This window comes from Muscardinus avellanarius, assembly GCF_963383645.1.
Source record: "Muscardinus avellanarius genome assembly, chromosome: X".
NCBI lineage: Eukaryota > Metazoa > Chordata > Mammalia > Rodentia > Gliridae > Muscardinus > Muscardinus avellanarius.
The window spans coordinates 41,541,702-41,556,286 of NC_137792.1; the positions used below are offsets into that span (position 1 = coordinate 41,541,702).

The window sequence follows — 14,585 nt, forward strand, 5'->3', positions numbered from 1 at the left end:
TGTCTATCTTTGCACCTGAAGGTTAGTACAAGATGGGCAGTTAATAGATAGTTGTGAATAAGTGAATTATTGTCTCTATTTCACAGAGTAGCAACTTGACACAAGAGAAAATAAATGATTCTCTCACCCAAGGATTGGAACAGATTGACCTGAATCCAAAGCCTGTCTTTTCAGTGCTGTACGGAGGCCCAATCACACACTACCCTAGCATAGCCAGTAGCTTGGAGAGAAAATGTAGGTGACATCCATAAAGGAAATTTGCAAAATTGAAGTGTGTGTGTGTGTGTGTGTGTGTGTGTGTGTGTGTTTTATGGTGGGGACTGAACCCAAGGCTAGCCTACCTCTGAGCTACACCCCAAGCCCTAGTTTATTTTATTTATTTATTTATGTTTGTAGTACTAGGGATGGAACCCAGAGGTATTCTACTATAGCGTTATACTCCAGCCCAAATTTATTTCTTATTTGGAAACAAGGTCTTACTAAGTTGATGAGAGTCTCAGTATTAGCTGACTCTGTCCTTGAACCTGCGGTCACTGTTTCAGCCTTCCAGCTACTGGGATTATAGGCATATGCCGCCATGCCCATCTATTTTTTATTTGAAACAGGTTTTTACTAATTTGCAGAGGGCCTCATTAAATTGCTGAGGCTGGCCACGAACCTGTGATCCTCTTGTCTCAGCCTCTCAAGTGCTGGGATTATAGACATGCACTGCCACACCCAGTTGACAGCTGCTTTTATTAGAGCCAAATCTGGAATTTTTTTGTTGTCAGGAAGTCTAAGTCCCCTAAAACTAACTATGTACTGCTCTGTGTCTTGGTGTCCCTATCTGTGAATCAGGGAGCTAGAAAATGATATCCAACAGCAACATGTCAGAAACTCCTGGCCTGCTCCACTGGCTATAGATTGTATTCTTCACCCTCTTTCACTTCACTTAGACCCTCATCTTTCAGAATACATTACTATCCATGTACCTCCCACACCTTTAGCCACACCAGCCCTTCCACATGGAAATGAATTGAGATCAGAGTGTGTTCAACCCTGACGTCCAACCCAGCCCCCAAACCCAGAGTCAGGAGCTTCTGAGTGCTCATCTCTCCTCTTAGGTTTTATTGACTGATGGAAACTACATCTTTGTCAGCCGCCAGCTCCATGGGGACAGTGCTGGGGACAGGGAACCTGAGATGATGCCAGATTTCAGCCTGAGAGCAGTGTTCTGGAAGGTGACCCAAGAGGGAGAAGAAAGAAGAATATGTGAAAAGGAGTTGTTGGGGAGGAGGAGGAGGTGATCAAGAAGTTCCTTCTGCCTTCTACACCTCCCAAGATCAGGAACAACCAAGGCCTCGGCCCCCAATGCTTTTGGACTCCTGCCCAGGAACATGGAATCAGTCCATGATCTCCAAACACAGCCCAACTCTTGTTGGCTGCCAGGCGCTTATCTCAGCTAGTCCAGACTCCAGCCCAACCCAGAAAGGAAGCAAAACAGAGGAGAAGAGAGGAGGACGGAGTTAGAGGTGGCCCATCTGATCAGGGCAGATGTAAATGCTGCAGCAAACTGGTCAAAGGCTTTGCATATTATCATAGCAGCAGCTGCTATTGCTAGAGTTTTCTGGGGGCTTGGCAGAGGACAGGGTGGCAGGGACCCATTTCCAGCAGCCAGGGAAGGGGAAAATGGGTTTGTGCTATCTGTATGTTGGGTAGGCAGACTGATCCCTTGGCCAAGGCCTGGGGATGAAAGATAGCTGCTGAGGCCACAGCCCACAAAGTCTATGGTTGCATTTCAAGCTTTGCTAGGCCTGGTGGAAGGCGAGGACTTGTCCTAGAGGCCAGATCAGAAGTGACAGCTTTCTTCTCTGAACCCCCAAATCTCCACAGCACAGCTAAGGAGAAGAGGAAATCTCAATTCTCCCTGTCAGGCCAGAGCTCAGATGTCAGAGGAGAACTTTACCTACCTCCGAGGGCCTGAGGGAAGGAGCATGCAGATGGCCAGCTGGGCCAGTCCCAGTGGCTGGGGTAAGGAAGCTAGGGGCCTGTGGAAGCCCAGTGCTTCAGCTCCCACCAGGCGATCTGTCTGGGATGGGAAAGGTTTCCCATTCCCTGGCTACTTCCCCACCAGGTGGGCCATTCCGTGAAACTCCATTGCATAGTTCTCAGCAGGGGGCAGAAGGGGTCCCCAGGCCTGCCCCTCTCTGCTTCCCCAGATATGGCTTTGGAAAGGAGTTCCCAAGAATGAAGAAGGCCCTCTGAATGAGCAAGCCCACCCTTCACAGGGAAGAGATCTTGACAGTCTCAGGGAGGAGGCAGGGGGTATCCAGGCTGGAATTCCTGAGGGTGCTGCTGGCCCTGCCACCACCACCACCAGGAGAGGAAGGTTGGCTCTCGTCGGGTGTGTTGGCAGGAGGGGTGGGTATACTGATAATGGCAGCTACAAAGTCTCGGCTGTCGCAGTTCAGGTCAAGGCTGTCATGAAGCTTGGCATTGAGGCTTGAGCGGCTGTAAACAGATATAGGGAAGATGGAAAGTTCTTAAAAGATCATCTTGATCTTTGGCACAGCAAGTCCTGGAATTTACTGAGCACCTACTAGGTCCCTGGCACTGTGCTGAGTGTCATCAGTTATGGTGGTAGAAAATGAGGGCTCTAGAATCAATTAATCCTAAACCAAGCATGGTGGCGCACACTTGTAATCCCAGCACTTGGGAGGCTGAGACAGGAGGATCGCACAGGTTCGAAGCCAGGCTCAACTACTGAGTGAGGCTTTCAGCGACTTGGTGAGACCCTGTTTCCAAATAAAGTATAAAATAGGTCTGGAAGTATAGGTCAGAGGTAGAAAAGCCCCTGGGTTCCACCCTCAGTACCACAAAAAATCAATTACTCCTAGTCTCACTATACCACACTAAACCACTAAACCTCCCTCTTTCGTTCTTTTTTTTTTTTTTTGTATGTGTGGTACCTCCCACCTATTTTATTTGGAAACAAAGTCTTGCTGTATCGCTGAGGCCGGCTTTGAACCTGTGATCCTCCTGTCTCAGCCTCCAAAATACTGGAATTACAGGCATGCACTATTATTTTTTGCTTTGAAACAGAGTCTGGCTAAGTTGCTGAGGCTGGTCTCAAACCTACAATTCTGTCTCAGGCTCCTGAGTACTGGGATTACAGATATGGGCCACCATGCCTTACACCTCTCTATAATCTGTAGCATGGAGTAACAATATTCCCTTCTTCATAGGGTTGTTATGGAGATTAAATGAGAACAAATGGTATGAAGTACTCAGAGCAGTGCTTGGAACATAATCCACACACATGCACATACACACTTTTTTTGTTTTTGTGGTGTTGGGATTAAACCCAGGGTCTCACATATACCCACCACATGTGACTGCTGAGCTATACAATAAATCCACACAAGTATTTTTTCCTTTTTTTGGTGTGTGTGTGTTGTTGTTGGGAATTGAACTCAGGGGCATTCTATCCCTTTGTTGACTGGTGATACTGAGAATTGAAGTTGGGGACATTCTATCTCTGAGCTACACCCCAAACCCTGTTTTATGTTTTATTTTGAAACAGGGTCTCACGAAGTTCCTAAGGGTTTCTTTCACTTCCTGAGGCTGGCTAAGAACCTTTAATCCTCTATCTCAGCCTCCCAAGTACTGTGATTACAGGCCTACATCACCATGCCCACCTTTTTCTTTTATTTCCCTCCCTCCCTTTCTTTCTTTCTTTCTTTCTTTCTTTCTTTCTTTCTTTCTTTCTTTCTTGTTGTTGTTGTACTGGGAATGGAACCAAGGGCCATTCTACGTCCAAGCTTCACCCCCAGCCCTATTTTTTATTCCATATTTTATTTATTTATTTGTAGGTCTGGGGATGGAACCCAGGGCCATTTGACCTCTGAGCTATACCCCCTGCCCTATTATTTATTTATTTATTTATTTATTTTTAATTTTGGTGGTACTGGGGATGGAACCCAGGGGCCTTCTACCTCTGGGCTACACTCCCAGACTAATTTTATATTTTTATTTGGAAACAGGGTCTCTTAAGCCAGCTGAGGCTGGCTTCAAACCTGCGTGATCCTCCTGTTTCAGCCTCCCAAGCACGGGGATTACAAGCGTGTGCCACCACGCCCCGCTTTTTTCTTTATTTTGAAACAGGTTCTCGATAAATTGCTGAAGGCCTCACTAAATTGCTGACACTGACTTTGAACCTGAAATCCTCCTGTCTCAGCCTTCCAAGTACTGGAATTAAAGGCATGCATCACCACTCCTGGCCAAGTGTGATTTCCTTTTGTTATTCCTAACAACTCTGGAGTCCTTGCAAGACACTACACTAGGATTTACACAACTACCACTTTGCCCCTTGTTCACTCCATTCCATTCCACCTACAGTAGTTTCCTTGTTGTGCCTCTGCTGTGCAAAGTCCTCAAGGTATTTACCTGGGCTGTTCACTCTGCCTTAGAAAGCTCTTCCTCTGCCAGGCTCAAGCACATGCCTGTAAACCTAGTACTTAGGAGGCTGACACAGGAGGATTGTAAATTCAAGGCCAGCCTCAGCAATTTAGCAAGACCCTGTTTCAAAATAAAAAATAAACAAGGCCTAGGGACTATGGCTCAGAGGTAGAGTGCCTCTGAGTTCAATCCCTCATAACAAAGAAAAAGAACAAAACAGAAAGCTCTTCATCTAGTTCTCTGCAAGGCTTGCTCCCTTGTCTCCTTCAGGCCTCGCTTGGCTCAGATACCAACTTAGTAAAGTTTTCCTTGACCACACTACTGAAACTACCTCAGGCTGGGGATGTGGCGAAGAGGTAGAGCACTTAGTTGGCTTGTGTATGGCCCTGGGTTTAATCCATACTACTGCAAATAATAATAATACATCTTTTAAAGACCTGCATCATCTCCTGCTCTGCATTCTCTAACTGTCATCCTTTATTTATTTTTCTCCTTGACACTCAAAAATGTTTGCTATTGCCGGGCGTGGTGGTGCATGCTTGTAATCCCAGTACCTGGGAGGCTAAGACAGGAGGATTGCACAGGTTCGAAGCCAGCCTCAACTACTTGGTGAGGCCCTCTGCAACTTAGTGAGACCCTGTTTCCAAGTAAAATATAACATAATCTGGGAGTATTGCCTGGAGGTAGAAAGCCCCAGGGTTCCATCTGCAATACCACACACACACACACACACACACACATACACACACACACACACAATAAGGGGTTGGGGGTGTAACTTGGAGGTAGAATGCCCCTGGGTTCAATCCTCAGTACTGAGAAAAAGTTGGCTATACTATATAATTTGTGTATTTGTTTGTTAACTGTGTCATCCCACAAGAATATAAATTTTTGAAGGACAGGGATTGTGTGTGTGTGTGTGTGTGTGTGTGTGTGTGTGTGTGTGTGTAATACTAGGGATTGAATCCAGGGAATTCTACCTCTGAGCTATACCCCCAGCCCTGTTTTATTTCTATTTTGAAACAGTGTCTTGATAAATTGATCAAAGTCTCATTAACTGCTGAAGCTGTCCTCAAATTTGCAATCTTCCTGTATTAACCTTCCAAGTACTGGGATTATAGGTGTGCATCACCATGTCTGGCGAAAGGGATCTTTTTTCTGAGGTGCTGGGGATAAAACCCAGGACTAGCTGGGCATGATGCTGCACACCTATAATCCAAGTACTTGGGACGCTGAGACAGGAGGATCATAGGTTTAAAGCCAGCCTCAGCAACTTAGTGAGGTTCTCAGCAACTTTCCAAGTAAAAAATAAAATGGGGTGGGGATGTAGCTCAGAAGTAGAAGGTCCCTGGGTTCTATCCCCAGGACCCCAAATAAAAAGGGGCTTGGCTCATGATATGCAAGTGCTTTACCACTGACCTCCAGTTCAGGATAAGTACTATTGTTTGTTCTGTTCACTGTTATATCCCAAGTGTCTAAAACTGTGGCTGGCATACAGTAGATGCTCAGTAACTTTTTTCTTTGAGTCAGGCATGGTTGCACACGCTTGTAATACCAGCATTTGGGAGGCTGAGACAGCAAAATCATGGTTCGTGGCCAGCCTCAGCTACTTAGTGAGGCCCTTTGCAATTCAGTAAGACTCTTTCAAAATAAAGAATTAAAAATAGGGCCGGGGACCAGGCATGGTGGTGTACCCTTGTAATCCCAGCATTCAGGAGGCTGAGACCAGAGGATCGCAGTTCGTGGATAGCCTCAGCTACTTAGTGAGGCCCTTTGCAACTCAGTGAGACCCTGTTTCAAAAATAAAAAGACTAAAAAATTAGGGCTGGCAGTGTAGCTTGGAGATACCATGCTCCTGAGTTCCATCCCCAGTACCGCAAAAAAAAAAAAAAAAATAGGGCTGGGAGTGTAGCTCAGAAGTAGAATGCCCCTGGGTTTCATCTCCAGCAAAACACACACAATTTTTTTTTCTTTGAGACAGGGTCTTGCTGTGTTACCCAGTCTAGCCTTAAACCCCTGCGCTCAATAATTCTTCCTGCCTCAGCCTCCTGAGTGGGTAGCTGGGACTGCAGGGGTGCGCCGCAGCTGCACCTGACTATTGAATAAAATATTTGAAAGAACAAATGAAGATGCCGGGCGTGGTGGCGCACGCTTGTAATCCCCGCGCTTGGGAGGCAGAGACAGGAGGATCGCGCAGGTTCGAAGCCAGCCGCGCTGGTTTAGGAGACCCTGTTTCCAAAAATAAAATAGGTCTGGGAGTGTAGCCCGGAGATAGACGGGCTTCCAGGAACCCCAGTACCACCAAAAAAAAAAAAAAAGAACAAATGAAGAACAAGGAGTTCTAGACAAGATAAGATTCTTCTCCCATATGGAGGAGTCTGACTTTAGAGCTTCACTTGCTGGGCCTAGAGGCATGAAATCTCAGGCCCACTGCTCCAAGCTCTGTGCTTCCCTGGCTGTGGTGAGTGGGTGGGGCAAGTACTTACCTCTGAGGGACAGGGCTTCTCCACAGCCCTGCCAGAGTGTCCAGCTCCTGCATGCTGCCGCGGCTCACTGAGGCAGTGGAATTGGCGAGGCGGATGGCACGGCGCTTGGTCCTGCGGGGGCAGCAAGATGATAGCAGGCTGCCAGGCCCCACTGGCTGGGAGGATACGGAGGTGCTGCGGCTGGTTCGGCCACCCAGTGAGACAGTTCCTAGGGCCTCACTGAATGTGAGCTCATCTGTGAACTCGTGACACTGTGGGCATAAAGGAGGCAGGGTCACGGGGCGGCCCATGGGAGCTGCTCCCACCCCCAGGCCTTTGCTTGGGAGAGTTCCCCCTTTCTGAAACTTGTTCTCTCTTCCCTTTCCTTGCTCATCCTTCAGTGCTCAGCCTCTTCCAGGAAGTCCTGTGTGATTTCCACAATTAGTAGCATGCTTCCCATGCCACGGAGGGGGCTGGCTTGATGGCAGAGGGACCCCCCTCCATCATGCCATTTCACCTCTCATTAAGCCTCACCGTCGTCTTCTCTAGACAGTGCAGCAAATGGTGATGCTGCAGTTCGAAGGCAGATCGGTTCCTGACACACAGTGCCTGTCCCTCCCCACTGCCGTTGTCCTAGAGTGGGCAGAGCAGAGAGAGAAGGTAAGTACCTTCCTACCCTATTGCTTCTGGCCTCCAACTCAATCCAGGCCTCTACCCACCTCAAGGCCCCCATTCTGTTTATACTGCAGGAAGGCATTGGTGGTACCACTCTTGGCCAGCCGGATTCTTGCCAAGCGCACCTTCTACAAAGAGGAGAAACCAAGGGTGGGATGGGTGAGCCCAAGTAGATGGGTTCGAGATTTGGGGAATGAGAAGTTACCTGCTGCGCTCGGCGCTTGTCAGCACGCTGGTTCTGGTGGTAGATACGGCTAAAGTTGGACACGATAACTGGCACAGGCAGGGCAATGACCAAGACACCACTGAGTGAGCAGATGGACCCGAAAATCTTGCCAGCAATGGTGCTAGGTACCATGTCTCCGTAGCTGGGGGATGGGGAGGTAGGCCAAAATCAGGAAAAGTGCTCACCCACCTCTCAGTCCCCCACTCCATCGCGTCCAGGTCAGATCATTCTGTGACCTGGCCAGGAACTCTGGCTGGGTCTTCGGGCTCTCAGCCTCAGTTTGTGTGTGTGTGTGTGTGTGTGTTTTGCTAGGGATTGAACCCAGGGGCATTCAGCCTCCAAGCTACACCCCCCTGGCCAGGAACTCTGGCTGGGTCTTCAGGCTCTCAGCCTCAGTTTGTGTGTGTGTGTGTGTGTGTGTGTGTGTGTGTGTGTGTGTTGCTAGGGATTGAACCCAGGGGCATTCGGCCTCCAAGCTACACCCCCAGCCCAATTTTTTTTTTTTTTTTTGGTACTGGGGATAAAACCCAGGAGCATTCCACTGCCAAGCTACACCCCAGCCCTATTTTTTATTCTTTATTTTGAAACAAAGTCTCATTGAGTTGCAGAGGGCCTAAGTAGCTGAGGCTGGCTGTGAACTGTGATCCTCTTGATCCTCCTGTCTCTGCCTCTCAAATGCTGGGATTACAAGGATTACATATGTGCATAACCATGCCTGGCTTGATCCCTAGCCTGGTTTTTTATTCTTTATTTTGAAACAGGGTCTCACTGAGTTGCTGAGAGCCTCATTAAATAGCTGGGGCTGTCTGCGAACCCAGATCCTCCCGTCTCAGCCTCCCAAGTACTGGGATTACAACCATGTGCCACCATGCCTGGCTACAAGCCTCATTTTCTTACTCTGAAAAATGTGGAGAGGACCTTTCTGGGCAGAAGTGGGACTGAAATGAGAAATGGGACTGGGAGTGTTGTAGCTCAGAGGTAGTACCATCTCCTACCCCTATCTGAGCTGTGTACCGGGCAGGTGAGTCAGCTGGAAATCTATAATGTCTAGCAGAGGGGAGATCGAGGAAGTTGAAGGCTTCTGGGGAAAGTCCCACCACCACAAGCCCACTGAGGTGTGCTGCAACCCAGGAGGAGGATCCCATTGGTTGTGCCTGCCTTACTATGTTCTCTAAGTAGCAGCTGTCGCTGATTCCCATAAGGAAAAACCTTGAAACTGAAGCCTCAAAACTGAATTCATAGCCAGGTGTGGTGGTGCATACCTGTAATCCCAGTATTTGGGAGGCTGACACAGGAGGATTGCAAGTTCGAAGACAGCCCAGCATGTAGTGAGACTTTCATTGACCTAGCAAGGCTCTGTTTCAAAATAAAAATAAAACTTAGGACTGGGGCCTGGCGTGGTGGCACACGCTTGTAATCCCCACGCTTGGGAGGCTGAGACAGGAGGATCACACAGGTTCGAAGCCAGCCTCAGCTACTTAGTGACACTCTCAGCAACTTAGTGAAACCCTGTTTCCAAATAATATATAAAATAGGGCTGGAGTATAGCCCGGAGGTAGAAAGCCTCTGGGTTCCACCCCCAGTACCACACACAAAAAAAAAAATAAAATTAGGACTGGGGATATAGCTCAGAAGTAGAATATCCCTGGGTTCAATCCTCAGTACCACAAAAAAATTATATGAAAAAATAGGGAGGAACCTTGAAATCCCCCCTGCCTTCCTCCATGCCACCCCTTTCGATGGAGAAGAAGCAATCTTACCGAATCATCTCAGAGGGGAAAATGAAGCTCAGGGAGGTTCCATATTTGGCTTGCCCAAAATCACACAACACACTTTCATTCTAACTACAGCCATAGCCATGCAGCCTCTGCAATCTTTAGGTTTGGTTCTTCCTTATTTCTGTGTTTTGACTCATTTTAAGCATTCAGAACTCTACTCCACAGTCTCTCCAACTTGGCCATACCTGGCTCTGTAATGTGTCATCTCAGACTGTTTCAATTATGAGGCATGGGCAGCCATCCAACCTTCACAGGGTTATTGTAAGGACTGAATAGGATAAAAGGCATCAAAATGCCCAGTGCCAGCTCACTGTCAGGGCTCAATATTTGTCGAGTGAATCCTGAACCTCCAAACAGAATTAATTTCTACTCCGTAGAAACCCCAAATCAATTTTTCTTTATCTTTATTAAAACAATGAGCAAAGACCAATTAATTCAGTCAGTCATACAATAGATAGCACCAACTGTATACCTAATCCCTCTGATGGAAACTGAGAGGAGAATCACTGCATGTGCCCTAGACAATGTGTTTAAGAACATCATAAAACCAGAAGGGGTGGCACTGCCTGTAATCCCAGTACTTATAAGTAGGTACAAGGCCAGTCTCAGCAATTTAATGAGAAACTCAACAACTTAGCAAGACCCTGTTTCAAAATAAAAAAGTAAAATAAGGCTTAAAGGTAGAATGCCCCTGGGTTCAATCCCCAATAGGGGGGATGAACATTGAGGTATACCTGTAATCACAGGGATGCAGGAGGCAGAATGATCACAAGTTCGAGGCTATCCTCAGCAATTTAGCAAAACACTATCTCTTTTTATTTGGTGCTGGAGATGGAACCTAAGGGCATTCAATTTTTGAGATACACCCCTAGTCCTTATATTTTTGTTTTGAAACAAGATCTCATCAGATTGCTGAGATTGGTCATCAAACTATAATCCTCCTGTCTCAGTCTCCCAAGTATTGATATTACAGGATTATACCTGGGAAGACTCTATCTCAAAAAAAGGGGGGAGGGGAATCTGGGATATACCTCAGTGGTGTGGTCCAGTTTTAGAGCCCATGTCTAGCATGTGAAATTTCAGGCCCTGTGTTCAATCCCCAGTACTCCAAAATAATAATAACAATGATAATAAAATAATAAAAGGACAAAGGGTGGATAAGAAACTAAAACCTATGTATTCGGTACCAGAAACATTTGAAAAATTTTAAAAACTGTGAAGTCATTGAATCTTCACTAGACAAGGAAGGGATCATTACATCCCATGTTACAGAGGTGGAAACTGAGGCCCCGAGAAAATGTCAGGAGGAAAATAGCAGCTAATACAATCCTTGAACCTAAGTATTCTGACCTGGAAAATCCAGGTGTGGTAAAGAACTGGAAGGGATTTGAAGATTAAGTCCAACTCTCAGTTTTTATAGATGGGTAGACAGAAGCTCAAAAAGAGAAAAAGTGGTTGTGTGTGTGCTTAGCATATGTGAGGCCCCATGTTCCATCTCCAATACCATAAAGCAAATAAAGACAGAGATGAAGCTATTGTCTCATCTTGCTCACTGTACAGAAAGGGTGAGTGTAATTAAACAGCTCCAATGCAAGAGTGGTCCGCACTCACCCAAGTGTGGTCATGGTGACAATGGTATACCAGAAGGCCGCAGGGATGCTTGTAAAGTTGGTCTTGCTGGTGCCCTTCTCCGCATAGAACATAACAGTGGCAAAGATGATGATGGCCATGGTGAGGGAAAAGAGGAGAAAACCTAGCTCAGAGGCACAGCTCTTGAGCGTGTAGCCCAAAATCCGCAAGCCCTGTGAGTGCCTGGAGAACTTGAAAATGCGGAAGACCCGGAACACACGTAGGGTGACAAAGGCACCCGAGACATCATCGTTCTTGGGCACAAAAAGCCCAATGTAGTAGGGCAGGATGGCCACCACGTCGATGAGGCTCATGACACTCCGCAAGAAGCGGCACCGGCTAGGGGCGGCAAAGAGCCGCAAGAGGTATTCCCCGGTGAATATGAGCACACAGGCCGTGTCCATGCAGAAAAAGGCCGTCGGAAAGCGATCACCACAGGGTTCCTCCCTCGGTGGCCTCCGCGAGGGGCCGCGACACGGGATGGTCTCCACCACGTTGGCGATGACTGACACAGCGATGAAGAAGCCAGTCACATAGTAGAAAACCAGTGCGGCGGTGCTCGTGTGTGGGTTCTCAAAAGCCCGCCAGAGCCGCTGCCGCAGAGAGCTGCCTGCGGGGAGGGCTGGGCCATCCCCAGCCTGCTCAGCCTCCTCATCCTCTGCCAGGCGCTCAGCATTCTCCTTCTTGCGGTCACGGTACTCTTCAAGGCAGCAGTCGCCAACGAGCTCGGGGACCAGGCCATAGAAAGCCAGCTCTTCATCGAATGCTTGGATGCACTCCTGCCGCGGGCAGTGCAGCCGGCCAGTGCGGTAGAAGTTCAGCACATGCCGGAACATGTCCGGATCACGATCAAAGAAGTATTCACCCGAGTCTGCATCATAGAAGAACTCCTTCTCTGAGCTGCCCAGCAGGGTATCAGGGTAACGATCCAGTGTATTCTTCCAGGTCTCAAAGCGCCGGCCGCTCACATTTACCACCAGAATCTCATCCCCTCGAGAAGCCTTCACCCCTGGCGCCGGGGGCAGAGGCTGCTGGGCCAGGGGCAGCCAGCCCACAGCAGCCGCCCGTGCGAAGGGCAGCCATGTGGCCACGCCTGCCGCCATCCTGTGACCGCCTGGGCCCACGGAGACTTGGGGGGTGTGCCTCTTAGGAGAATGTAGCTGTCTCCAGAATAGTGGGAGCTTGAAGAGGCCCTGGACTACCAGGACAAGGAAACTGGGGGTGTCTAGAGGGGCCAAGAGGAACCAGGAGGAGGAACTAGAGAGATGGGCAAGAGCCTGGGGGGCATTGAGAGGGTCTAGGAGGGACCTGGGCAGTGTTCTGAGGAACTGAGAGGGGCCTGAGGTGGCCAAAGGGATCCTCAGGTTGAGAGATGATTCTAGAGGGGTCAGCTTGTGCCCAAGAGATGTCTCGGGGTGTCTAAAGGGACCAAGAAACAAGTGAGGAGCTCTCTATACCCTCAGACATTCTCAAAAAGGAAAAAGGGCCCAGACCCCTTAGTTGGGTTGGAGAGATTTGACATGGGACCAGAAGCTGGGCATGGTGGCTCACGCATGTAATCCCAGTACTTGAGAGACCAAGATAGGAGGATGGCAGGTTCGAGGATAGCCTCAGCAAGTAGTGAGACTCTCATCAACCTAGTGAGACCCTGTTTCAAAAAATAAAACATAAAACAGGGCTGGGGATATAACTCAGAGGTAGAATGCCCTAGGGTTCAATCCCCAGTACCACAAAAATAAATATAAAAAATAAATAGCAGAGGTGCTTGAAAGAGGCTGAGAGTATCTGGAGGCAGGGTGGTTCTAGAGGGGCTGAGAAAGGTGAATAGGGCTGTTCACACCCTCAAGACTCCTGGGGGAAAGGTAAGGGAGAGGAAGCCCCCTTATGGAACTGGAAAGGGGGCTGGCTGGTGTATCCCAAGAGTGGCTGTGAAGCCAGGAAAGTGTAAAGAGGCTGAAAAGTGTCTTGGGATTGCCTAGAGCTGCCAAGAATAGCCTGGGGGTGGTGTCTCCCTTCTACAGGAGTTCCAGGGAAAGCAGAAGAGGTGAGGGCCCCCTCGTGGGGCAGGAGAGTAGAATATGGTAGCTAAAGGGGTAGATGTGACACCAGATTATTTTGTAAGAGGCTGAGAGGTATCTGGGACAGGGAGGTATCTGGAGGGGCTGAGGAAGCCTGGTCCACACTCCAAAGAGTTCTGGGGGAAGGAAAAGGGACCTGGGAAGTCCCAAGGGGCTGGGGCTCAACTGGACCAAAGTTGGACACAACCCCTGAGCACCCAGGCAATCTCAAAAGACTAAGAGGACAGGCACTCCCCAAAAATGGGCTGGAGGGGGTGGGGTGCTGAAAGGGAGTTGGGTGTGTCTCCAGAAAGGGGGGCTGCTAGACCTTGAAGAAGGCTGGCAGGGAGGCCGGGAGAAGGCTGGGTCCCATTGATGGGGGCAGGTCTGGGGAAACCACACCCCGAGGGGCTGGCGGTGTGTGCTGGGCAGCAGCAATAGCAGCAGCAGCAGCAGGAGGAGGAGGAGGAGGAGAAAGAGAAGCAGCCACAGCCAGGCCTGGGAGGGAAGGCGGTACAGGCAGGGGAGGGGGCTGGGTCCCTGGGAGGAGGCGGCTCTGGAAGGACAAGGTCCAGTGGGACCCTGGGGACTGTCCCAGGATGGGCTAGGAGGGCGTGGGGGCTGGACCACGGTAGGACAAGGACAGCGCTATTGGTGGCCCCCTCCCACTCCCCATAGGGCCGTCCTCACCTGTGTCCCCGCTGCAGCAGCAGCAACAGCGATGGGGCTGGGGGTACCAAACACCGGAGCTGCCAGTCCCCTCTGCAGAGCTGCCGGAGTTCTCCTCCTCCTCCTCCGGCTCTCTCCCCGCCCCTCTGAGCTTGACGAGAGATGGAGATGCAGGGAGGGGCCTCCCTTGGCTCCCAGAGCCCCCTCCCCTAGGGCAGCCCAAGAGGGACCCTGGGGAGACTCCGCCTCCTACAAAGCTGGTTGGGCCTCAGTCGCGTCATCTGGAAAATGGGGGTGGCAGGAAGTTTTGCCAGTTCTCCGCACCTCCTTCCTGGACTCCCCCTCTTCCTGCCCAGTTTCTACCCCCCTCTGCCCCCAGGGGCCCCCACCCCCAGCCGCCTGAATCAGCAGCACTTAGCAGAACCGATCGATGGGGAGGCGTCTGTTAATGGCCCCAGAGCGGAGTGCCACGGGGAATGATGCAGCGCTGTGTCCCCTCCCTGCCCCCCAGGATATGGAAGGGCAGGAGAAGGGGGTTGGTTATAAGTGTGAGGGGCATTTCTCTAGATGGCCAGGCCTCCAAAACCACCCGCTTGGGGGCGTGGGTCAGAGCCCAGCTCTAAACAAGATTCCCTGTGGGACTGGAGGG

General features: G+C 49.6%; 1 protein-coding gene across 1 annotated transcript; it reads right to left on the bottom strand.

The window, feature by feature from the left end:
• Positions 1-2,261: 2,261 nt before the first annotated feature.
• KCND1 (potassium voltage-gated channel subfamily D member 1) lies at positions 2,262-12,313 on the bottom strand (the record flags this gene model as incomplete). Its single annotated transcript, XM_080719251.1, has 6 exons — positions 2,262-2,490; positions 6,924-7,174; positions 7,437-7,535; positions 7,622-7,705; positions 7,783-7,945; positions 11,193-12,313. The coding sequence occupies 6 exons, from the start codon at positions 12,311-12,313 to the stop codon at positions 2,262-2,264; spliced, it is 1,947 nt and encodes a 648-aa protein (XP_080575377.1).
• Between the last annotated feature and the right edge of the window lie 2,272 nt (positions 12,314-14,585).